At 47.4% G+C, this 24,879-nt stretch overlaps 1 protein-coding gene across 1 annotated transcript in view; it reads left to right on the plus strand.

Annotated features, from left to right (window-relative positions):
- Nucleotides 1–24,879, plus strand: part of LOC8043435 (solute carrier family 26 member 6) — a 100,839-nt gene that overhangs the window by 42,454 nt on the left and 33,506 nt on the right. The window contains exon 2 of the mRNA XM_040222974.3: nucleotides 20,114–20,212. Within this exon, the coding sequence (XP_040078908.1) occupies nucleotides 20,162–20,212 (51 nt within the window). The 5' untranslated portion in view covers nucleotides 20,114–20,161. The remainder of the gene's footprint in view (nucleotides 1–20,113; nucleotides 20,213–24,879) is intronic.

The raw sequence follows: 24,879 nt of genomic DNA on the forward strand, positions 1-24,879 counted from the left end.
ACTGTCGGAGTTACTAATTCGAAGTTTATTACGACGTTTCGAGCGGGGACCGCTCGGTCCCCGCTCGAAACGTCGTAATAAACTTCGATTAGTAACTCCGACAGTACGCATCTTTGACTTATATATATATAATGCTTTTTTATCTTTTTGTTACGCGACGGGAAAGTTATTTTATTTGGGGACAAATTGAAGCACCAGAGGACGCGCGGAATCAACCAATCAGATCGCTCAGAGAACCTAACGGATGAACGTGGGTTCGGTGAAGTCAGCCTGGAGAAAGTCACTGCATCTGTCAACCCTTTTTCTCAAACACCAGGAACCCGTCGAAAAGAAGGGCGACCTGAAACACCACCTGTACTTTGGACCTAGGAGCAGAGGTCGGCATTTTAGGTCGCCCTCACTCACCCTCAACCTCACAGCGACACTCACCTAAGCCCCTCACTCACCCTCACCCTCACAGCTACACTCACCTTCAGCCCCTCACTCATCCTCACCCTCACAGTCACACTCACCTTCAGCCCTTCACTCACCCTCACTGAACCTCATGGCCCTCATGCACTCACCGCCCTCACGGCCCTCACTCCCTTCACGGCCCTCACGCCCCTCACGGCCCTCACGGCCCTCACGCCCCTCACTCACTCATGGCCCTCACGCCACTCACCGCCCTCACGGCCCTCACGCCCCTCACGGCCCTCACCGCCCTCACGGCCCTCACGCCCCTCACTCACTCACGGCCCTCACGCACTCACCGCCCTCACGGCCCTCACGGCCCTCACCGCCCTCACGGCCCTCACCGCCCTCACGGTCCTCACGCCCCTCACTCACTCATGGCCCTCACGCCACTCACCGCCCTCACGGCCCTTACCGCCCTCACGGCCCTCACCGCCCTCACGGCCCTCACCGCCCTCACGGCCCTCACGCACTCATAGCCCTCACGCCACTCACCGCCCTCACCGCCCTCACGGCCCTCACGCACTCATAGCCCTCACGCCACTCACCGCCCTCACGCCACTCACCGCCCTCGCGCCCCTCACCGCCCTTGCGGCCCTCACACCCCTCACGCACTCGTGGCCCTCACGCCACTCAGGCCAGCTTCAGATGGAGCAATTTCGCCCAGAAACTTTACGTTGCAACACCAGCAACACGGGCCGCCCGCGATCACACGCAGCAACCAATTGCTGCAATTTGCCATCGTCATCATAAAATTTTTTTTTCTTGTACTATTTAGGCACAATTACGCGTTATAAACGTGTTTTTATGCATTTAAATATCGGTAAGAATACGAATGCACCTTTCTGAAACAGTTTATTTCCAAAAAAACGATCGATTTCAAACCAGAACCAAGTCTTTCGGTGTCATCATCACCGGCACGAGGTATCACGTGAAAATTTTGCGTCCCTGATTGGATGCAGCCGCTTCAAACGTATTCGAATTGCTCCGAGTTGCTTGCTTATTTCGAGCCGGACCCGATCTCAGCAATTCGTGTCGATCTAGGGAAAGCTAGAGAACAATTAACCCGGCATTAACACCAAAATTGCTGAGAAAGATGCTCGATCTGAAGGGCGCCTGACGCACTCACCGCCCTCACGCACTCATAGTCCTCACACCACCTCATGCACTCACCGCCCTCACGGCCCTCACGCCTCTCATGTCGCTGCCCTCACGCACACATGGCCCTCACACCCCTCACGCACTCACCGCCCTTACACCACTCACGCATTCATGGCCCTCACGCCCCTCACCGCCCTCACGGCCCTCACCGCCCTCACGGCCCTCACGGCCCTCACCGCCCTCACGGCCCTCACGGCCCTCACGGCCCTCACCACCCTCACGGCCCTCACACACTCATAGCCCTCACGCCACTCACCGCCCTCACGGCCCTCACGGCCCTCACAACCCTCACGGCCCTCACCGCCCTCACAGCCCTCAAGGCCCTCACTCACCCTCACACTCATGAATTTCCCTGGTTCAGAAACTCACTCACCCTCACCTCACCTGTGAAGATGAGGGTGAGTGAGGGTGAGTGAGGGCCCTCATGAGTGAGGTTTGCCGAGGTATGCCTAGGAGTAGTCTTATACGCCTTACTGAAAAGAAGTAAGCGATTACAATTACGATTACTTTAATAAAAAATGTACCTGATTAGAGTAATCAATTACTCCATCACCAAGGTACTAAATTGAAAATTACCAGAAAGTGGCTGATTACTTGTCACGTTGCTTTTTTAACTTTTTTATTACGAAATGCAAAATTGCACACATGTGTTCAAAGTGGTTACATTCTGTTTCTTTTTGTCATTCGCACTTTGTCAGGCTTCAACAGCAGTTGTCGTTCGAAGTTCTCTTCGCTCATCTTCGCACGTTTCCTTGTGAAGATATCTTCGGCGACGCTGAATACCTTCTCGACGGACGCGTTTGAGGAAAGATCGAGTGGTGTTGTAGCACACTATCACTTTGCGTGCTAGTTCGTGGTTGCGCGGTGCTTTGCCGGACGCTTCCGAGTCTAGCCTGAGGTCAGTGCAGAGCACAGGCGTCTATGCCGCGGAAAACCCGGATCGTAAAAACCCGTACACAGGAAACGAGGCACTCTCGACATCTCCGCAGTCAAAACGTCACAGAGCGCGTTGATATCCTCATCCTTCTGGTATCTTGGTATCTCTTTTTAGTTGTTTAGGGTTCAAAAATGTGTCCAACGTTGGAGCGACTTAGGCGACTGACGCGTGGGCAGACAAAACGATTTTTTTTACGTAAAAAAACTCAGCTCAATAATTTGAGCCCTTCCGGAAACATATAATTGATTACTTGTAATTCATTATAGAAAAGCAGTAATTGAATTGCAGCGAAAGTTACCGAAAAAAAAGTGAATGGCGTTACATCCACTGAAGAAAAAAAAAACAGGAAAAAAAATTATCATACTTCGAAAGATTTTTTGTGCTTTCAATTTTGTTATTTAGTTGTTGATGTTTTTACTCCTACTTGCATTAGCGCCGGTGTCTAAATTAACTAGGGCAGAAACCACGGAAGTTTCCAGACCAGTAAGTAGGTTATTTTGTTAATGCCGTGATCCCAGGGTTTTTAGAGTGCGTACAAAGAAGAGATGCGCTGCTTAGTTTCACGTTAAGGATCAATGAGGCTTGGTGTGTACCGTTCAGTTGTAACAATTCTAGAAAGCAAAACGTTGTCTCGTGGTGACGCTGGATGTTTGTTGAGCTGCCAGACACTCTTCATCTGGTGACACTTATTGGAAAGTAAAAAGCTCCGAATTTGATCCTGTAACCTCATTAAGAAAGCGAGAGTTTTATCGATGAAGCATGAGCGATACTCTGCTTCGTCCAGTGACTGTCTAGCTCAGTGAACGTACATGTTAGGGTTAAGGTTAAGGGACGGAGTTCACCTCCGAGTATAGCTCCTTCATTTGTTCCTTTTCACCCAGGCAAAATGTGCCCAGTTTTTTAGCACGAACCAAATTCACTTCAAGTGAAGCCTCTGGGCCTGCGCCGCGCCGACAGCAGCGCCACCGCAGCAGTGTGCCGTCCAAACCGGGCGTTGGTGGAAAACAATTGGAAGCGACCTGTACCTTCAAACTACCATAATGCATGAAATGCATTATAGGGAATTGGTGCATCACGTGACGTATATTTTTACGCTAACTTTAGCGGGGACACTGAATGGCTGTATGGGACACGTGACGTCGATTTCCCCCGCTAAATTTAGCGGGAAATGCACGGACAGTTGGACAACATCTTAGGATTCGCGGAGGGGGGGAGTGGCTAACTGTAAAGAAGGCATTTTGTGCTTAGAAAAAAACAAAAAAACTGCGATATATATGAACAGTTTATGTACGATATTTGACAGATCATTGCATTGGTGGCGCAATACAGCGTTTGCAGCCAAGACAATCTGGGAGTGCATCAATTGACGCCAAAAAGTTTCTGTTCCCTTCGCCGTCATGGGCCCGTATTTTGACGCAATTTCCCGCCGTCAAACAGGCATCGCTGCGCAGGGACGATTCTCGGAAGCCACGAGAAAAACATGCTCAACACAGTGGTTGTTTCCGCTTTCGTCTCTTGCGACATCCCGATTCCGTTTCCGCGGAAAATTGCAAAATCTAGCATTGGACAAAAAATCACACACATAATGAAAACGAGCCGTCAGCTCTCGCTTGCCGGGAGCTTTTCTCGCATACGCTGCTTTGTTACGTTTTGATTTTGGAGTAGTTGTAGTCACCATTTCAAAACTCTCTCGAACGAACTAGAAAATATCAAAACAGAGCACTAAGGTACATTCACTCCTATTACACTTCCTATACCAGTATCACTTCACTTCGTAATCGGGATGATCTCTACACACTTTCTTTTCGTCGAAGGCTCGCCCGACTTTCCCTTTTAATAAAATATATTTTCACAATCCGCGGGTGCAAACGGTCGTTCTCGGCGCCCCAGATCGAAATTTTCATCCTTGTTTTTCGCAAATTCCGTGCTACCTCTTGCTGTTGACAATTGGAATTCATTACCCAACAATGTTGTACTAGAAATTAACACCTCTAAGTTTTGGGAACTTCTCAATATTTTCTTGGATCAAATGAAGAAGTTATAAATTTATATAGTGATCTGTTAACTTGTTATCGCCATTTAACATTCGTACCATTTTTTTTTCTTATTTTCTTATTCTTTCTTTGTGATTTTACTTTTGTGTTTAAACAAGTGCCTCCTTACCCTCCCTTGTGTAACACACGGGCACGGGTCCTCAAGTAAAATAAATTAAATGAAATAAAATTAAATTAAATTAAAATAAACGTAAAGTGTCGCTGCAGACCGGGCAAATTTCAACGCTATGTGCTACCGCCCTCGATCCACTAACACGTCAAGGAACTCCGAAGACGATTTCAAAATTATTTCCTAATAGCTCTGAGCAATTACAAAAATACAGTCGAACAATTCCGACAAGCGTTCTGAAGCTGTCGTTATTTCTCCGAACGTTCCAGAGTAGTCTCTTTTTGTCCGAAAGAAAATGTTAAAGCCCGAAGTAGCGAGAGAAACACAATGTTTGCATCGTTTTGCAAATCGCTCCTCGTCCCGTGATTCAACCCATAATCACTCAACTGTGGCGACACATTCCATTGGTCGTTTCAGGATGTTCCCCGGTGGCAGAGAGCGCGAGCCGCCATGAACCTCCCCTTTGAGTCGCGTCGCTCCCCTGAACGTTTCCTGGCATCTGCCTTGTAGCTGGCTTTGACGCCTGCTTCATCATACCACCTGTACTCGTTCCGCCATACGTCCAGATGCAGCGGACACTACGATCCATCCTAGCCAATCCCGCTCTGTGATGGGTCACGCGGTAGTAGAAAGTTTTAGGGAACCGTTTTTGACACATCCGATACGGTAAAATGGAACCTCCGGTACGAACTGCGCATGCGTTACAGCACAAGAGTCGGATATGGCCAGTTCGTACCGGAAGCCGATCGTGCCGTTTCGGATCAGCAAAAACGGTTCGCTAAAACTATCTTGTGCTTCCGCCCGTCGCTGCGCCACCTCTTCAATGTTACGTGAAGCTTTCGCGGCCTTCGATTGGCTCCGATGACTCGTAGCGTCCACTGCAACGTTATTAGATGAGCTCAAGTTACGGAACTGCACATAGGCACTGCCCCTTCTCTCACAACTCACAACGGCTCACCTCCCGTCGTTTCACGCGCTGGACGGCTGCTACGACAACTGCAGTGTAATCTATGGTATACGTACGTCTCGATGCACAGTGTCTTGGTGGCGTTCCTCCGAGCTCTATGGAGAACACAGTTTGTAAACGACAACCTAGATGGCGCTTCAAACGAAGGGAGGCGGATCGAGGTGAATGAGGGGAGCACCCCCCTTCTTGGGAGTTCCACATCTTAAGGTAATCTAGAGGCGTCGACGGGGCCATTCCCCCCAAACGTCATCACTAGTGGATCCACGCCGCGCCGCCTATAGACTGTTTTCATGCTGCGGTTGCCATCTTGAAATATGAGTTTAGGCGACAAAAGTGAATCGTTCGAGCAGATTTGCAATCAAAAACGTATAGCCAAGAAAGAAGTAGAATTATTGGCACGAAACCTTCGAATTATGGCGTTTTCCAGTGAGCGAATAAAGTGACTTGGTATTTCTTCCGACTCAGCTACGTCAGCAATTCAACGTAGCAGCCGCCAAAAAAAAAACCGGTCTATAGCTCGCATCAGCATCACCATGATGTGTGGATAGATAGATGTATGGATGGATGGATGGATGAGGTGGAACCGGGCGGCGACTTGTACAAGCCGCCGCCCGGTTCAATGGGTTCAACCTCATTCATTCATCCATCCATCTAACAGATATTTAACGTAGAGTTGTATATCTAGAGACTGGCGCCTCGTGCAGCATCTTGCAGCGAGAGCGACGTTAGCAGGCGGCGACGCCACGACGGAGGTGTCTGCGGCTTTGCGGTGGCTCTCGGCAAGCTTCAGAATGTCCGGGGGTGGGGCGGGGGTCTACTAGCGATGACGTCATACACAGGCCTTGTCTTCTACCTAATACTGCAGCTCTAATCGCTCGTCCAGTTGCAAGCGTGCGCCGCTCGAGTGGGACTGTCCGCAAGCAGTGGAATGATCTATTCGTGCTGTCCTTCCTAAGGATTCCTGCCTGATCATTAACATAGAGCCACTCACATTTCGGTCACTGCGGCATATTTTCGTCGCGTTAGTAAGAAAAATAGAGACGTACGTCCTTTTTCGTGATTGTTTTAGAACGCAATGGGTAACATTTTGCACCACGGTTTTTCATCAGTCATACCGGAGGAACAAAAATGGGCTGAACTTTGGGTATGGGTGACAACCTCATCGTACGTAGAACACGTTTCGGAACCGTACATCTCGGTTCCAACCAGGGTGTAAGATAGGCAGGTGGGGAAACGAGAGCCAATTGGGCGACCTGATTCTGCCCCCGCGTCCCCAGGAAGCTTCGCACTACTCCACATAGATGGCGACACGAAAAGAAGAAACGAAAAACAAAATAACCTCGTTTGTTTTGCTCGCAACGCGACTCGCTGGAAATTTATTTCATAAACTGCGCACGAACAACACAAGTATAATCGAGTGAACTAGTAATGTATGTAATATATAGGTTCTGCTTTGCCTGTGCTCTTACATTACAAGCTAAAATAATCGAGGGGCCGCGCAGCGCGACAAAGCGAGTTGAGAAGTCAACTGAGCAGCTGAGGCCCCGGGCCGTGAATGCGCCGGCGGCGTCGATTCCACTCCGCCTGTGGATGTGTTCGGCGATCGAGCTTACACGTTTCCGCAGTTTACGTGCTAGCCAGGTAAGTTTTAGTTCGACGCCATTTGAAGCCAGCGGTACGCTACCGCACTACATTGCGGTCACACTGTGCCCAGCACGACAGCGTCACCCAAACTCAACATTGCCCGCGTGAAATATCGCGCTTTTCCTTTCTTCGGGCCGTAACTCGACGGACCGTTCTGAGCACAGCAGTAGCGCCCCATAGCTCAAGAACCTTGACCGTCTTCGGACGCCAAAATACCGCGGGAAATGCCGATTTGGTCTGCTACTGCCTAACTCTGCTCTAAGCGCGTTCAGGGACAAAACAAAACAAAACGAAAAGCAAATAACGTCGGACGTTTCGCAGACGACTTCCTATTGCCAGCGCTCACGCGGCTTGGATAGTAAATCAAAGGAAAGATATAGATACATAACCGTGTCGTAACTTTATTTGCTCAAGATTGAGTAAACGTTACTTTCAGTCAAAGAATGTCGCTGACACGGTGCGTTCTCTCGCGGAGTTGCATACAAACCGACAATTCATCGCCTTCCGTATGTGGCCGCAACATCTATCGTAGGATGGAAGTACCTGCCTAACGGAGGCCGCCATTACAAAATCCGGTAGTAACGCTGCGGAAGGTTCCAGTGGTCTTTTCACCACCTGTCTATCTTACACCCTGGTTCCAAGACCCCTAACTCGGGTTCCGGCAAGAGCGCCATTGGTTGCTGTTATAGTCAAGTGGTCGCTCATGCCAGATGATGGGATTAGGCGCCACCCAGGAGGCAGCCCTGCTGCGTCGGTGACACACATGAAATGGCCACCAAAATTCCAAATTTATCGAATGAACGAAATCCGCTAAATTCGGCGGGTGTGACGTCGCCCGCCAAGTTTACCGGATAATTGTATTATTCATTTTAAAAACGATTTTTCATAACAGCACTGCGAGGTACTGAGAATTTCCCTCTCGAAAGCATTTTTACACCCACACACACACACACACAAGTAAAAAATATATATATATATATAAAGTTTTAATTTAAGTTTCAGGGTTTCGATATTTCCCCGACGAAAACAAGGCACAGCTGTCAAATACAACCAAACGAAAATATTGAAAAGCTGTTTTTCTGTCCCTTCAATCAGCGCACACTATAGACAAAACTGTGCCATCGCGTATCCTTGCAGAGCGACAACCAGTGCCCCACATAACATAACACGGGCGCTCAAACAGGAAGCGGTGCACCTGACAAAACTTGCCGGAACCATGTGCGTTCTCCTTGTTTGTGCTCGTGTTAACATGAGCGGGACGGGGAGCCGCCGAAACCAGATACACCAGTCGTTCTGTCTGAGGGGCCGTTTGATGGTCAGAAGAGACTTCCCTACGTCACATCAGTGGTATTGTGCGTCTCTTTCGTGGTCAATCCGCTGTTCTATTTCGCCACCCGCCACGCATCTCAAGGTATGCCAGAATCACCTTGTTTGAAGACAATTATTGTGCTCAGGTTCTAGGAACAGTGTCGTGCATTTCAAGTGTTAAACCAAGCCCTCTTCCGCGGTGACACTGCTATGAGGAGCGCAATGTCGTCTGCTTCTTGCACAGGGGTTGCTATGATGTCAGAACGCCGAGCTCTTATTGGCTGATTGAACAAGAATAGTGAGTAGACCTTAAAGCATCTAGCATTTAGCTCTACCCACTATGTCCTTTCAATCAAAACCAATCAGAGATCAGCGTCGTTCTGACGTCACAGCAACTCCTACGCAAGAAGCAGACGACTTTCTCTCCGCATACTATAGACATGCTGCAGACACTGTCCGGGACGTGTCGCATTGGTCACACTGTCCGTAGACATGTTAGAAGCATGCTTGGAACACACTTGAGGCGTAACCGCTGATAAATTCTGTCATCGCGACTTTTGTATGATCAGTGGGACTGCGGCTTAAGGAGTGCGATGCTATCTTTATCAAAACAATAACATCAAGATCAATCTTATCTCTCGCTTCCTCGTGGTGGGATCCACGCCATCTTGTTGCGGCCACTAGTCCAAACGGGATGTTTATTTTCACGCGAAGGTAGAAATGAGAATTACGTCAGACAGAAATGTGCAGCCCGATGCCACGCGTGGACCTTGGAGGGCTCGTGTCTCGCCGAGAACGCACGCGTCACTCTGGCAGATGCTGACCCCTTGCCAGATTTGCGTCTAATTCCGACATGACGTGCGTCGTCCCGGTCTACGCTCTTGTCGGACTCCTTTTCCGCTTTCCCTCGTCTGCCAATATTTGAGGCCCGATGTCGCCCCTCCAAGACAGGCTTTGGAAGCGAGACTTTACTTTAGCCAGCTTCTTCCGTCATCCCCTCGAGTTTGTTTTTAATTCTTTTTCTTTTTGCGTTGTTCGCTGAGATTGCTGAGCTATGGTTTCTCCTTTCCACGCCGACAGTTCGCCAACTGCATGCGTTAAAGTACAAAGTGCAGTATGTCCCAAAATAAAGTTTGTAGTAAGAAATAAGCTGGCACTTCGAGTGATGACACCTGCGGATTTGCAATTTTCGTCGAATGTCCGTTTCACTTGCTCGGTAATCTTAATAGAATCTCGCGAGGGGGTTAGGTCGTGAATAGTTGAACACTACGGGTTACGGGCTTGTAACATATAAAACTTTGTATACCCCCTTAAAAAGTTCAAAATGTCAAATGTTACGATTGACAAACTATATGATACTAATATTCGGTGTAACATTGACAAATTGAAGCACGTTTTATTGAAATTATTGAATGGTACCTTTCATACCGGAAGTATTCTTAAGGGCTCGAAGATATCAATTATACGTCCACTGTGCATAAAGAAGGTAAAAGAAAGAAAAATTAGAGAGCTGGAGAACAATTTCTATTGTACCGGTTTTAGCTCACATAACCGAAAAGTGGGTGGAATTTACAATAACCGGCTTTTGTGATACATTTACTCTATTTACCAGTGCGCAATATAATTTTCGACAGCGAAAAAAAAAATCACTGTTAGACTTTTAGAGGATTATTCTGACTGCGTTACCGAAAGACTGGACAACACTAAAGTAACCCTAGCTTTTTTATTAGATCTTTCGAAGGCTTTCGAAACCATTGATAATTCCTTGTTACTTGAAAAGCTTTACAGATTAGGCTTCAGAGAACAGCTCTGGCGCAATTTTATTTAATGTTTACACAAATGATTTAGGTATTTTACCGCAGGAGGTATGCTGATGATGCAGTGCTAGTTTTACCCTCTGAAAGCTATGTTTTTTTTTTTTTAAAGTTACATTCTTTCAAAGAGATATAGATACACTAATAACTTGGTTTAATTCAAATGTCATTTCAGTAAAGTTTGCCAAAACTAAGTCTATTGATTTCCGAAATGCTCACAAACGTGTTGCATTGTCGCCAACAATTTTACTTCATTCGACAATGTGTAACAATGGTTATTGTAAACCACTGCCATATCATAATTGTTTCAAATATGTAGGCTAATCAACATGTGGAATCAACACGTGGAATTTGTGACTCAAAAACAGCGTGCCGTTTCAGCATATTTGTACGGGATAAGAAGTTTATGCAGCAGATAAGACTGCTGGTGTTCAGGTGTTTACCTGAATACATTCTACGGTGTGGAATTACTCTTATGTGGGCACTGCTCTCAATACAAAAGGAAATCAATAGACAGTATTTTAAAACACGCGGTAAAAACACGTTGCATACCGAACATTGTATGGAACATTACATGTGGAAGATAAAGCCAAGAAGCTCCAACTTTTATTTTTCAAAAATGTTCATAGATATGTTACGTTTATAAATTATTGCTACGATTCTAGGTTGAAGATTCTAGTTGACAAGCTTGGGGACCTAAGGCGTACAGAGAGGTTTATGATCCCCATAATTTAGACACGGTATGAAAAAAGATGTCGAAATCGTTATAGTCCCACTTTATTTAATGAGTTGGGCATCCTTTAATGAGGACAAGAGTAATAAAATAAGAGCTAAACAAATGGGTGTCCCTCATCTACTCCCTAAACATTGCTATACCTTTATCACGAATGTCATTCTGTTGCGTTTGTTGGATTTCCCTTTTGTGCTTGCTGCCTTTTTGCTTCAGAATGACTTCTATTTTTGTGTTCCTTGTTTGTCGTTTTATTGGCATCTGTTTGTCGTGGTTCAGGTCAACCGTCTGAGTAAGATAGGAGAGTGCACGGTCGGACGGTATAAATCAATTTATATAACACAGCGACATACGTAAATAGAAAAGATGCCTATTGCCTAAGTATTTACACATGTACAGTTAGAAATGTCTTGAACTCTCACGTCCACGTTCAGGTTGATGACCTCCCGCGTTGGGGTCACCAGTGTCTGTTGAAACTTGATGATGGGTTCTCGCCGGAGCCAGTTGCTTTTACCAGGGGTCGCTGCCGATGTAATTCCGGGCTCTGTTGGAGGTGGCCCAGGTTTTCCTCCGAGAAATTTCCCGCCTGGGTATCAGGGTTCGTCGCCTTGATAGTTCGGATCTCTGTAGAGGGCTGCGGGTCCGGGTTTGGGTGGAGCCGGCCTGCGTCTGCGGTTCACGGCCGAGGACTGCAGCTTTCTCAGGTCACCGTCGAATTCATCTGCCTCTGCGGTTCGCGGCCGAGGTAGGCAGCGTTCTCGGGGCACCGTCGAATCTGTCCCTCTGCTCGAGCCCCACTTTCTCGAGCTTCTCCTTTTTTTTCTTTTTTTTTCCTTCACTTTCCACCACCTAGCATGGCACCTCTTCTTTCCTCTTCTTCTTTTTTTTCACCGCGTAACGTGACAATAACCCCCCTCTTCAGTATTTAGTTTATCTAAATTCTCATTCCTTCAGGTTACGCGGCTCTCTACCTGTTTTCACTTTGTCGGTGCACAAGTTCGCATACACGCAAAAAAATACCACTTTTCTTCCCTTCCGCGCAACAAAAGTACGAACTCCACAATCACATAGGCAGCAAAAACCTTAACCTATTATTTCACAGAAAAAAAAATGCAACCATTTTCAGTAGCTGCTGTCTACCTGCTCCTGGTTTACCCCTTATTTCGGTGAGCACCCCTCAACATATGTCGACGAAATGAACTTCACATGTGCCTAGCTATACCCTGCTCAGATAATCCGCCCCGATATTATCTTTTCCTTTTATGTATCTCACGTGGAATGCAAACTCTTGTAATGCCAGACTCCATCTCATCACCCTAGAGTTGTTTAACTTCACCTTGTTCAGGTATTCTAAGGGCTGGTGATCAGTTTCTACCACAAACTCTTTCCCATAAAGATACACAGCGTATTTACCTACTGCCCACACTAACGCAAGGCACTCCCGTTCTATGGCTGCGAAGTTTCTCTCGCTCGCACTTAGCTTACGACTAGCATATGACACAGGATGGAGCATACCTTCATGCTCCTGCAGGAGCACTGCTCCTACTGCCGTGTCAGATGCGTCTGTACGCAACAGGAACTGTTTTGACAGATCCGGCGCCAACAGAACTGGTGGTTCTGCCAACTTCTTCTTCAGTTCTTCAAAACTGGCATTGTGTTCTGTCGTCCACGCGACGACGTTACTTCGTCCCTTTTTTGTGAGCTCGGTCAGCGGTGCCGCTATTTCCGAGTAGCCTGGTATGAACTGCCTGTAATATCCAGCGAGACCTAGGAAGGCTCTTACTTGTTTCTTTGTTTTTGGGACCGGTGCCTTCTGTATCTTTTCCAGTATCTCTGGTTTTGGAGCAATTTGTCCCATACCTAGCTTATGGCCTAGGAATGTTATGGAATCAAAACCGAGCTCGCACTTGTTTGGTTTTGCCGTGAGCTGGTTTCTTCTCAGGCGTGCAAATATTCCCTTTAGCGTTTGCCAGTGCTCTTCCCATGAATCCGTGGCTACTAATATGTCATCAATGTAATGGTATACGTTAGGGACTCCTTCAAGCACATGTCTCATTAACTTTGTGAACACTGCAGCTGCCGTCTTTAACCCGAAAGGCATGAATTTGAATTGATACAGTCCGGAAGTTGTGGAAAAGGCAGTCTTTTCTTTTGCCGATTCTTCCAGAGGTATCTGCCAATAACCTTTCGCTAAGTCTATTTTTGAAAAATACTTCTTCTGACCCACTTTGGTGAATACCATGTCTGCCCTCGGTATTGGTTCGGCGTCGTTAATCAATACCGTATTTAGGCTTCGGAAATCGACACATAGCCTATTGGATCCATCGGGCTTTTTCACACATTACGATTGGGGAATTGTATGCCGAAGTTGATCGCTCAATGATGCCTAATTTTAGCATTTCCTGCACTTCTTTTTCCACTTGGTCTTGAATTGCAAACGGCAGAGGATACTGTCTGACGCACACAGGTTTTTCAGTGGTTAGTCGTAACGTACATTGCAGAGCGTCCGTTCGTCCAGGTAGGTCGGAGAATATGTCTTGATATTGTGTTATCGCGTCACGCAGGTTCTGTTTTTGTAGTGGACTTAGTTTAGGGTTAATAAGCACGCTCTGTGCTCCATGTTGCTCGCTTAGACTTGGTGTCCTGATTTCTCCTAGATCGTCCGACGTGTATGTATCAACTATCACAGCGCAACTTTTATTCTTGGGTGCGCGATCTTCGTATTTTTGCAACAAGTTCACGTGGAACGTTTTCCTTTTTCCACCAACGAGCAATTCGTAGTTCGCCTCTCCTTTCCGCCGGGTAACTTGATATGGGCCCTTCCATTGCATGGTCAACTTGTTGCGATCGCTTGGCAGCAGAATGAGCACTAAGTCTCCTGGTTCGAATCTTCTTGTCTGGCTCTTGCGATCGTAGTACTTTTTTTGTTTTGTTTGAGCTTCTCCAACGCTCTCGTGTGCTACTTCACACGTCTTCTTTAGCTTGTGTTTCAGTTCCAACACATACTTATACGATGTTTTTAACTCTTCGTCCAAAGTCTCATTTGACCATAACTCTTTCAGTATAGTCAAGGGGCCTCTTACATTCCGCCCGTATAACATCTCAAAGGGTGCGAATCCCAACGTGGCCTGGGGTACCCCTCTGTAAGCAAAGAGCAGGGCTGGAATATACCGATCCCAGTCGGTGGGCCGCTCCTGACACATCCTCTTGAGCATCTGTTTGACTGTTCCATTAAATCGCTCCACCAGTCCGTTGCACATGGTATGATATGGCGTTGTCAGCAACTGCCTATATGATAATAGACGACTGACTTCCTTCATGAGGTCCGAAGTGAAATTAGATCCTCGGTCGCTCAAAATCTCTTTGGGTATTCCGTACCTGGAGAACATCTCTACAAGTGCCTCTGCTATATGTGGCGTGTCAATCGTTCTTAGCGCCACCGCATCAGGGTATCTGGTGGCCATGTCGACCATCGTAAGGATATACCTGTTGCCCTTACATGACGTTGGTGTTATCGGTCCGATAATGTCAATAGCTACCCTGTGGAAAGGTGTCTCAATTATGGGCATGGGTATCATTGGTGCCCTTTTGACAGCTCCTTTCGGAATTGTACGTTGGCACACGTCACAAGATCTTACATAGCGTTTGACATCGCTTTGCATCCCGGACCAAAAGAAGTCGTTTGATACTCGAGCAATTGTGCTCTTCACACCTTGATGACCCGACATAAGGGAATCATGTGCCAACTCTAATACGTTCTCCCGATACATTGTTGGCACGATGAGTTGATCTATCACGTCGCCCGAAACATACTCGCATCTCCGAAACAACATATCCCCTTTCATAGTGTATTGCGTCGTTACGCCCGATCTCCATTTCCGTGTTTTCCTGTCGAGGTTCCCGTAACATCGCTGGAGACTATCATCCTCTTTTTGGTCTCTGGTTATTTCTTGTGCCGTGACCTCTAACAACCTTATGACCGGCGTTTTTAGTCGGGGTAACGGTTTCTCTGCCGTTTCGTTAGTCATCTTAGATCGTACTGCAAACGAGATGTTAGTATCAATCTGCGCAGGTTTGCTGGGTATCTTCTCCATTTCGGTAACTAGGTGTTCCCCACCTTTTGGCTCTGGCACAGAGCAGTTGTTCACGGCTGGAAACCTACTATCATTTTCACGACGGCTCTCTGTCTTGCCCACAACGTGGTCTTCACGACCATGCATCTCGTTAGTTTCTGTTAACCACTCTGGGTCGGGACAGTCTACTTTTCTCACACCCGAGATGCTACCTAATATTAAATCGTAGAGTGGATCCTCAACACATTTTGCATTTACTTGTCCTGTGTAATAGGGCGTCTCGATGTATATGATGGCTTCAGGCATCATCCTCACAGTCCTGTCAACTAGAATTACCCCCGTGGACTCCCCGGTAAGCTCATTGTCGTGCACCAGACTTTTTCTTATTAATACCGTGTTTGTACCACTGTCCTTGAGCACGTCTATTTTATTGCCATGAAATCGACCTTCCACCACTGGCATCATTAAATGCAAACCATACTTTGCATCAAGGTCGTCAGTGCTCGCCTTCACTTCGTTTTTTGTCCTCTCTTGGTACTGGTTTCCCTCTTTGGGCTCGGTCGATGATGCCTCCCCTTGGTTTAAAAAACATGCCACTTTGTTTCTCGGCACGTTTCTGCATTCCTCAGCCTTGTGTCCAGTTTTTCCACATTCCCAACAACGAATTCCCGCCTGTGCTTTTCGATACCCGCTTCTGCACTCACTAGCTTTATGCCCTAACTTATTGCATAAGAAGCATTTGGGAGCTGTTCTTACTGCTCCTCCCGTTCGAGCGCTAATCATGGATTTTCCTTTACAGAAGTCGGGGTCCTCTCCTGTATTAGCATCCTCCTTTGTTTTTCCCAGATTCCCTTTCCCTTGTGCTTCTAAGTACTGGTCCGCTAATCTCGCCATTTCTTGTGTAGAATCAACCTTGCGTTCTTTTAAAAAAATGGCTAGCTTAGAATTACAGCAAGCTAGGAACTGTTCGCCTATTATTCTATCTCTTACACCGTCGAAGGTCTTCGCTGTTTCAGACATTTCGAGCCACCTATCAAAATAATTGCTTATTCGCGAGCAAAATTGTAACCCAGTTTCAGCTTCTTCGGGTTTACTTTTCCTGAATTTCTCCCTGAAGCCATCAGCGGTAAGCCTAAATCTTTGAAGTAGCGCAATCTTCACTTTTTCGTAATCTAACGAATCTGATGCTGGCATACGACCAAACGTTGTCAGTGCTTCTCCCACCAGACAAAGGCTCAAAGATGTCGCCCACTCCTCCTTTGCCCAGTTTTGGCCTACTGCGATTCTTTCAAACCTGTGCAAGTACGCATCGAGGTCGTCTCGTTTCTCGTCGAAAGGCGGCATTAGTTTTTTCAAACATGCACTTCTTCGCGGTGGTACCTCCCCTCCTTCGTTGTCCGTTGGCCGATCATTTGAAGTTTCGGCTTGTGCTAGCCGAATCTTTAGTTCTATCATCTCTCGCTCACGCTCGAAACAAGCTCGTTCTCGTTCTGCCTTCGCTTGTTCTCGTTCTGCCCTCGCTTGTTCTCGTTCTGCCCTGGCTTGTTCTCGTTCATCTTCGAGTTTGGCATCTTCTCTAGCTAGCAAACTTTCCTCTCTAACGCGTTTCTTCTCCTCCTCAAAGAGAGTCATTGTTTCTTCTTTCGTCAGCCCCAAAGAACTACTCATCGTCAATATTTTTTCTAAATCCATTCTGACAACCTCAGGCTGGTAACTGCTGACCCGTGAAACAATCCTCTCTCACTCAGGGGTTGTATCCTGGCAGGCTCGCCAATATTGTCGTGGTTCAGGTCAACCGTCTGAGTAAGATAGGAGAGTGCACGGTCGGACGGTATAAATCAATTTATATAACACAGCGACATACGTAAATAGAAAAGATGCCTATTGCCTAAGTATTTACACATGTACAGTTAGAAATGTCTTGAACTCCCACGTCCCCGTTCAGGTTGATGACCTCCCGCGTTGGGGTCACCAGTGTCTGTTGAAACTTGATGATGGGTTCTCGCCGGAGCCAGTTGCTTTTACCAGGGGTCGCTGCCGAGGTAATTCCGGGTTCTGTTGGAGGTGGCCCAGGTTTTTCTCCGAGAAATTTCCCGCCTGGGGATCAGGGTTCGTCGCCTTGATAGTTTGGATCTCTGTAGAGGGCTGCGGGTCCGAGTTTGGGTGGAGCCGGCCTGCGTCTGCGGTTCACGGCCGAGGACTGCAGCTTTCTCAGGTCACCATCGAATTCATCTGCCTCTGCGGTTCGCGGCCGAGGTAGGTAGCGTTCTCGGGGCACCGTCGAATCTGTCCCTCTGCTCGAGCCCCACTTTCTCGAGCTTCTCCTTTTTTTTCTTTTCTTTTTCTTCACTTTCCACCGCCTAGCATGGCACCTCTTCTTTCCTCTTCTTCTTTTTTTTCACCGCGTAACGTGACACTGTTCAACCTAATCTGGGCATTGTTTTGTATCGATGTTGGATTTAATGGCCACATTCAATTCTTTGTATTTCTTTCTGCTACATTGATACGTATTTTACTGGGTTGTCTGGCCCTAGCACAACCAAGATGCTGCTTTTGTATGCCAGCATTATTTATATTTGTTTGTAAAGCGAATAAACTCATTATTATTAAAATCTTTATTCTACGTACGAGCGGAAAATTAGGAGTCATCATGCTTGCCGGATATTTGAAACTCACGATAAGTGGTCCTTTTGAATTCGCGCGCTACGCATGATGCGACTGAATCGATGTCAAAATGTTCTTAGTGACCTCAGCTCGAGGTTTTATAAACTGGGACTTGGAGGACCTCCAGTGAAACCCTGAGCGCCCAATAAGCACTCCGAGCGCCTTTTCTTCCGACCTGTCACAGAAAGGTGTCCCCGAGTGCGGACTCGTCGGGATGAAATGTCACTCCGAGCGGGATGTGCGATTATCGGATCCGAAGAACCGCGTCCGGATATCCGGTTTATGTATACCCATTATCCGATGCTTGCACGTGCGTTGATAAACAATCAGTGGAGCCAGATCACGTGACTAAGAGCTTGGCGCATTAGCGTCATCTATTCTGGTCCCCTATGGCACCCTTGACGGCGAAGCTGTGCGGCGGATCCCGGCACTATACTGCCACATTGGACGCACTGCGAGATGCACCGCACACGCGTCCGCGGCGAGATAAACATTGCGAAACAACGAAAGCATAACCCGGAAACGTTTTCATAGTCGGTTGCTTTTCGGGAAAACAGTCGGCGAGCGTGCAGCCGGTCAGACGGGTGTAGCCGAGGGAATAAGTGCACTGCCGCGAAATTACTTAGTCGTCGTCATACACGCAGGCGTGGCGTCCACACGCTCCGATCCATTACATCCGGAAATATAATTCAGTTTCCTCGCTTATTTCGTAATCGTCTTTTTGTTTTCTTTTTCTAACTTCCACTGACACGTAGGATTACAGCGGGAGTTGTGAAGTCGGCGTTCGTAAGGGCGAGAGATCCTTGTTTTTCGGTCCACCCCTTCCGCTTCTTTACTGTCATGTGGGGATAAAACGTTGTAAATTTGAATTATTTTCTCGATGATAACGCGAAAATGTCATAATCAATGACGTTTTCACACACTTCTAGTACCTTCTAGCTCGTATATATGTATATTTATATATAAATTATATTCCTCTTAGTAAGCTAATTATAAAAGCGCATATAACTTGCCACATTAAAGACTTACTTCGTTTACTAAAAGAAAAAGAAAACAGTTGTTGTGCTAAATACAAGCGTATTGAGAACAGTGCTATACAGCTCTCATCGACGACTACTTTCCAATGACGCGTACAAACTTCAGCAACAAGGTGCAATGCTTTGCCCCTCCCACTAAGACGAGAAACTTTGGCACGGCTGACTTCAAGTCGGCGCTGATTCGACACTTCCTCTGTCAACTCCTTGTCCCTGCACGTTAAATGTGTCGTGGGGCTCTGGGGTTTTAAGCCGAAGCATTTCACCATAAGCGAAAACAGAATTGCTCAAGCTTGCGGATGGATTGCTTGCGGCATTGTGGCAACGAGGAAACAAGAATAAAAAAAGAAAACGCCTCGAAAGGCAGCTGCTTTAAAATAACTGCTTACAGCGTGACCTGATCTGATATTGACTTGTTTATATTGTTAGGAATGTTTTATTTAGTTAGGCTTTCAAAGACAGTTCAAATGGCGCAGAAGAAAAAAAAAAAACTTGAACGCTGCGATGCTGGAATTCTATTAGCGCGCGCAGCGAAAATATATTCTGTTGTCATAAAATCGCTTTGATAAAAATAACCTCATGTCCGGCAAAGATGGAGAACGTGATAAGAAAGCATACATAATAATATCAAGCTCGCGAAATATGATCGGGGGATTGTGAAAGACCCAGATATTCTGCGAGCCTGGCAAACGCTAAATAGATTCGTTCGTCAGTGACCCAACGAGATGGTATCTGAGCGTTGAATTGATGTATGCCATGACCTTGCAAATAACAGCATACAAGTATCATGCGAGGAAGAGGGTCGCGAGGGTGCATGTGACACTACAAATAAGTGGCCCCGGCGTAAACGCATGCAGCTCACACAAGACCCCAAAACTTAGGTGAATGTAAACAAGGGCGAGTGAAGACCGGGATCCTGCTTGGCTCCATTTATACGTTCAGAAAAACTACGAGGAAGTAAGCGTGTAGACGTCGTTGTCGCAACCAGAGCAATGCACACGGTATGCAAATCCGTGGTATCCGGAGGGGGACACAAAGTGGCGTTCGTGTAACGTCACCCCTCGCGCGCACACACGGCGCGGAGAGAGGCGAACCGTAATGTGGTCACCCCGTGTTGTGTTCCCAGAGTCTGGGCGGAGTGCTCTAAAGGCGTCTTGTTGCACCGCAGATGCCCTAAGCGGACCCCTTTGCGTCACGAAGCTCCGACCAGCGCAGAATGGACCCGAGCAGAGGAGCCACGGCCTTCCACAGGCCGTCCTTCACGCAGGTGAGCCGAGGCAACCCCTGCGGGACACCGTGGCCTCTGCTTTTGCGGCCTCTTTGCGGGCAAGCTGTCTTTAGGGTTATCACTTTAAAGGGTTTATTTCTTTATGTATTTATTTATTTTTGTTTTATTCCTTTATGTACCTCGAGGACCCGTTCCCGAGTATTAACATGGGCCGGAGGGGATGGGGGGGGGGGGGGGGGGGGGGGTACTTCTACTCCAGAATTCTGTAAAAAAAACACAGTAAGAACAAAGCACGTACCCGGTACCAGCATACTATTCACACAATTCCAGTTCTTATTGCAATATTTAAGTCTCATCACTATGATTAATAAAGACAGTGAGCATTTCTTGAAATTTATAGCGGCGTAACTTTCTGCAACAATACTATTTGTCAAAAGATTGCATTCCGCCTTTACAAGCAATAGTATTATATTAGAAGCTGCCAGCTTTTAATGCATTTTGCGTGGAAACCTTTTGAGTTACCTAATTTCCGAGGTAGGTAAGGCGACTGCGTTCTGGTTTGTTTTATTGCCAAATAGGATGGCAAACACATTCTTTCTTAGAAGGAATTGCCAGTATTACATAAAGTTCCTTGCTTTGGCGGATATCAGCTAAAGAAAAACAAACAAAAAAAACAGTAATCTAGACTTTTTCTTTTAAGAAGCTATTTATTTATGTACAGCGAGGGTAGAAAGAATCTGTTGGCTTATCCAAAAGCTACGTGTTTCCGAAATTTGAAGGAAATTACTGAGCTGCTTTTCCAGCGCCCGAGTGACAAATTACCAGTCAGTGTATACGGAGTCTGACGCAGAAGAGAGCTACTGCGCATGCCCAGAACGACAGACAGCAGACAAACTCAGCAACAATTATTGGAAAGAAGCATCACAAGTGCAGTAACTATTCAAGTGGAAGTTATACGGTAAAGCAAACCCTAGAGACTTTTTTTTTTTTTTTTTGCTATACAGTACGCGAATTGTTTTAGTAAGAATATATAGTCCCCCCAACCACTCCCAAATGGCATCTGAGATGTTGATGATGCACCTAAAAATTACTAAGAAAACAAAGAACATCCAAGACACGTGCACGGCATGTTTGTTAACCAACGAACCCAAACCCAAGTTAGGACGCGGTTGTCTCGAAGCAGCGAAAGAATCGCGCACCGATCAACGCCGCGAGCCGCGTACCTCCGCATCGCGAGCGCGGGAATCCCGACACAACGGTGCTTCCCGCTGACAGATTACACTAGTCATTGGCGAGGACGTGGCGCGCAATCTCCAGATGGTGGCGATTTCACCTCCAGCCGTCCGCCTTGAGGAACTGGGGCACGCTGTCTCATTAACGTCGTGCTCGCGGGTCCAGCGGCCCGTTGTCCCGCTCACGTTTGCAACCGAGCTAGCCGCGATGCGGTAAAACCCCCCCGAGGTCCTCAGGAATCTCCTCGGCGAGACAAGCGTGGTTATCCAACGCCACCGGCGCCCCGTCACTCTCGCTCGTTGCCAGCCGCGACCTTCTCCCAGTTGAACGGCGCCTATTTTTATCGCCGTACGCAGATCTCCCGCGGTGGCCTCCGATCGCACGTGCGCTCGATCGAACCGGCCTTAGTTAAACGCGGTGTCCGACCGGTGGGGGCACGGGCCGTACGGCCCTGCTCGCTCCCGAGAAATAACGTCTCCATGCGCTCACCTTCGACCCAAACGGAAATTTATATGCCGGGCGACGACTCACTAGGCAGAGCCTGCCTGCATCCGCTTTCCCGCAGAGCATTTGGAGCGCTCGACCGCGATCGCAGCCAGTGACGAGCTCCGAAATTGGCCTAAAACGGAAGCTTGCCACGTGACACTGACGTTTCACACGCTCACCTCGTGCTCGATGTCACATCGCTCACTGTATTTTGAGGCCTCTAACCAAAGCCTGGCAGATCGCCACGAGAAGCGGCCGCCAAAATGGAAAAGGTGGAACGGCAAACAACGGATGAGTGGAGAGCCACGTGACTGGCGCCCCGCTGCGGCGAGACGCCGAAACACACTTCTCCCGAGCGAACAAGTGTGTTTCGGGTCCTCGGCGCTGCAAAAGCTGTGCGCTGACGTCCAGGCTCTTCGAGAAATGGCTCTTTGATGCTCTGTGCTACCAGATCCTCGTGCTCCAAATCTGCGACCGGGCACTCATGGCTCCGTCGTCAAACTGCCAGGCTTTGTGATTAGAGAGGAGGTTATGCTCTAACAGGCTGGATTGCTCGCGCGCAAGTGTATGGGACTACCTAAATGCACTATACTTTGTTTCAGCTTAGCTCCGAGTGCAGCCAAAGGCTGGGGGACGGTTCACCACTTAAAAGAGAGCGTTCATACGCATCACGAAGTAGTTTGCAAAAGTGAAATTTTAGAAGTACTTTGTGTGCAAACATTCATCAATTTTACAGTTCTGTCTGCTAAGGACTAATTATAAAAAAATTAATAAAATAAATGACGTTCCAAGTTTTTTTTATAATTGGCTCCGTAAGTGTGACGTCATGGGTCCAAACAAACCGTTGCTAGGGTCGTTGTTATGGACAAATACATGTGACTAGGTTTCGCTACGAAAACCCGACCGTTCAAAAATCAGGAGCAGGATTTAAACTTCTAAAAATCACAGATATAGGCAGCTTGAATGTCATATATGTTTCGACAGAAGTGTGCCGGCAATCGCTCGTTTCTGAAATATTTACGGCTGCAACTTCCGGTCCTCAAGATGCCTGCAGCAGACGACGAATGCAAGAAGTGTGCCGGCTGCCACACGCCGGCAAGCCAAGCGGGCGCCGTCGTTTGAATCGTGTGAATAAGGACGATATTCTGATACTGCATTTGTTCTGAATATGATGATTTTCAGTAACTCAAAGAGAAAGTGGAGTGCGATGCAAAATACGCTTTATCGAAAGTCCGGGCGCCGATCGAGATGATCGTCTGCTAAACGATTGGACCCGTGAGAAAAGCACTTCAGGCGATCGGTCGAGATCTCAAATTTTGTTTGTGGACTCAAGCTATGTGAGGGTGCGTCGTACTTGGTTGTAACCATCGCTGCAATGGTTACTGAAAAATCTTGATAGACATGAAATTTTTTAATAACCTGACAACCTCAATAATAATAATAATAATAATAATAAACGAATTACCTTGACGGCGTACGATTTGTTTCTCCTACTGGCCTGCACTACGCCGGTAATGCACTTTAGGTCGTCGTCGTAAATGATCTGCGTGACGTGGTTTTTAATTTTACGGCATTTTCACTTCTCTGAACTAAGCTAGGTTCTTCACAGAAAAAAAAAAGAAGAAAAAAAAACGCACAATTGCGGAGGCCTCTATGGCCACGGCAATGCACTTGTTTTTGTCGCTTGTTTACCGACGCAATTCAATGAAGACGCCCGCTGCAACAGAGGCCAGCAAATCTATCGTGTCTTCTGCTACCAAAGCAAAGTGGAGTGGAATAATTCAGAAATGGCTTTCATCGTTGTAATACGACACTGAGACAAGAACATCTTCATAATTAGATATCAAGAAGTTAGGTTGCTTACAAAAAATTATTTACTTATCTGTAGGCAAAAATCTAGCCTCATGTGGAGACTCCATGTATTAGTCCATAGCAACGCCCCTAGCAACGGTTTGTTTGTACCCAGACGCCATGCTGTGACGTCATCACTTACGGAGTCAATATAGTAACTATTATGCTTCGACGAAAAACGCCTACCTGCTGGCAACACTGATGCGACTACTGCACGTTTTTCTTTCCTGTTTTTTCCTGTGATTTCGTATTCTCAACGCCCAAATCGTGGGCTTCAAGTTCAACACTTTTCTCCTCGCCAAGTCTTCCAAATTTCCACCGAAAACGCAAGAGAAGAATAAAGGCACGTTTTAGCGTCAGCCGGGAGATCGTGAACAATGTATACTTTACTTCGTCAGGAGTCTCAAACCGCGTTGTACCCCGAAGTTGTCCAACCAACATCGGAGCTAACAGACGTTGGGAAATCGACAAAAAGTTGATCCGCCAACGGCGGGAAACGCTCTCCGATGAAAAACGCGTCAAAGTCGGGTGTCTAGGTGGCGGTCAGAGGCAAAAGCATGCGGTGTCGGTGGAGCACCGAGAAAGCGTGTACCCCAGTGCGACCGGATGGACGCAGTAAGCATTTTGTTACTACTATGCGTTTGCGAGAAAGCGCGCTGCTTTGTTCGCAATCGGAGTCAGGGCGGCAGTCTACCCAGAGAGCTCGCTCAACCCGCTTTTTCCGTGGGGTCCGGACGGCACCGCGGCAAAGAGGAAGACCCCGTCTGGGCACCGAACGTTACAAACTTCCGTGTTCCAGCCCCGGCCTTTCCTCTGCCTGCAGTGTGACGGCCCCCCGCGAAGTCCAGCAGCCACCGCACTGAACCGGAGTTTTATTTCAGGACGCGAGATGGCATTTTTAATTATGTAGCAGACGAGCTGGCATTGATAGTACCGTAGCAAACGAAATGTAAATCTTCGACACTTCTGCACCCCTGCGCAGGTTCCGCGCGAAGTGTTATACGAAGTGCAGGCGAAGTTGCGCCCTATCGCCGGCGTTTGATTGGCCCCGACCAACCGTAGCTTTCGCTACGCTCGGAGCAAAGCTCAAAACGAAGTATAGCGACTTGCGGTATCGAATTTGTTATACGAGCACC

The sequence above is a fragment of the Ixodes scapularis genome, unplaced genomic scaffold, assembly GCF_016920785.2.
Source record: "Ixodes scapularis isolate PalLabHiFi unplaced genomic scaffold, ASM1692078v2 PGA_scaffold4__175_contigs__length_147842914, whole genome shotgun sequence".
In the NCBI taxonomy this organism is placed as follows: domain Eukaryota; kingdom Metazoa; phylum Arthropoda; class Arachnida; order Ixodida; family Ixodidae; genus Ixodes; species Ixodes scapularis.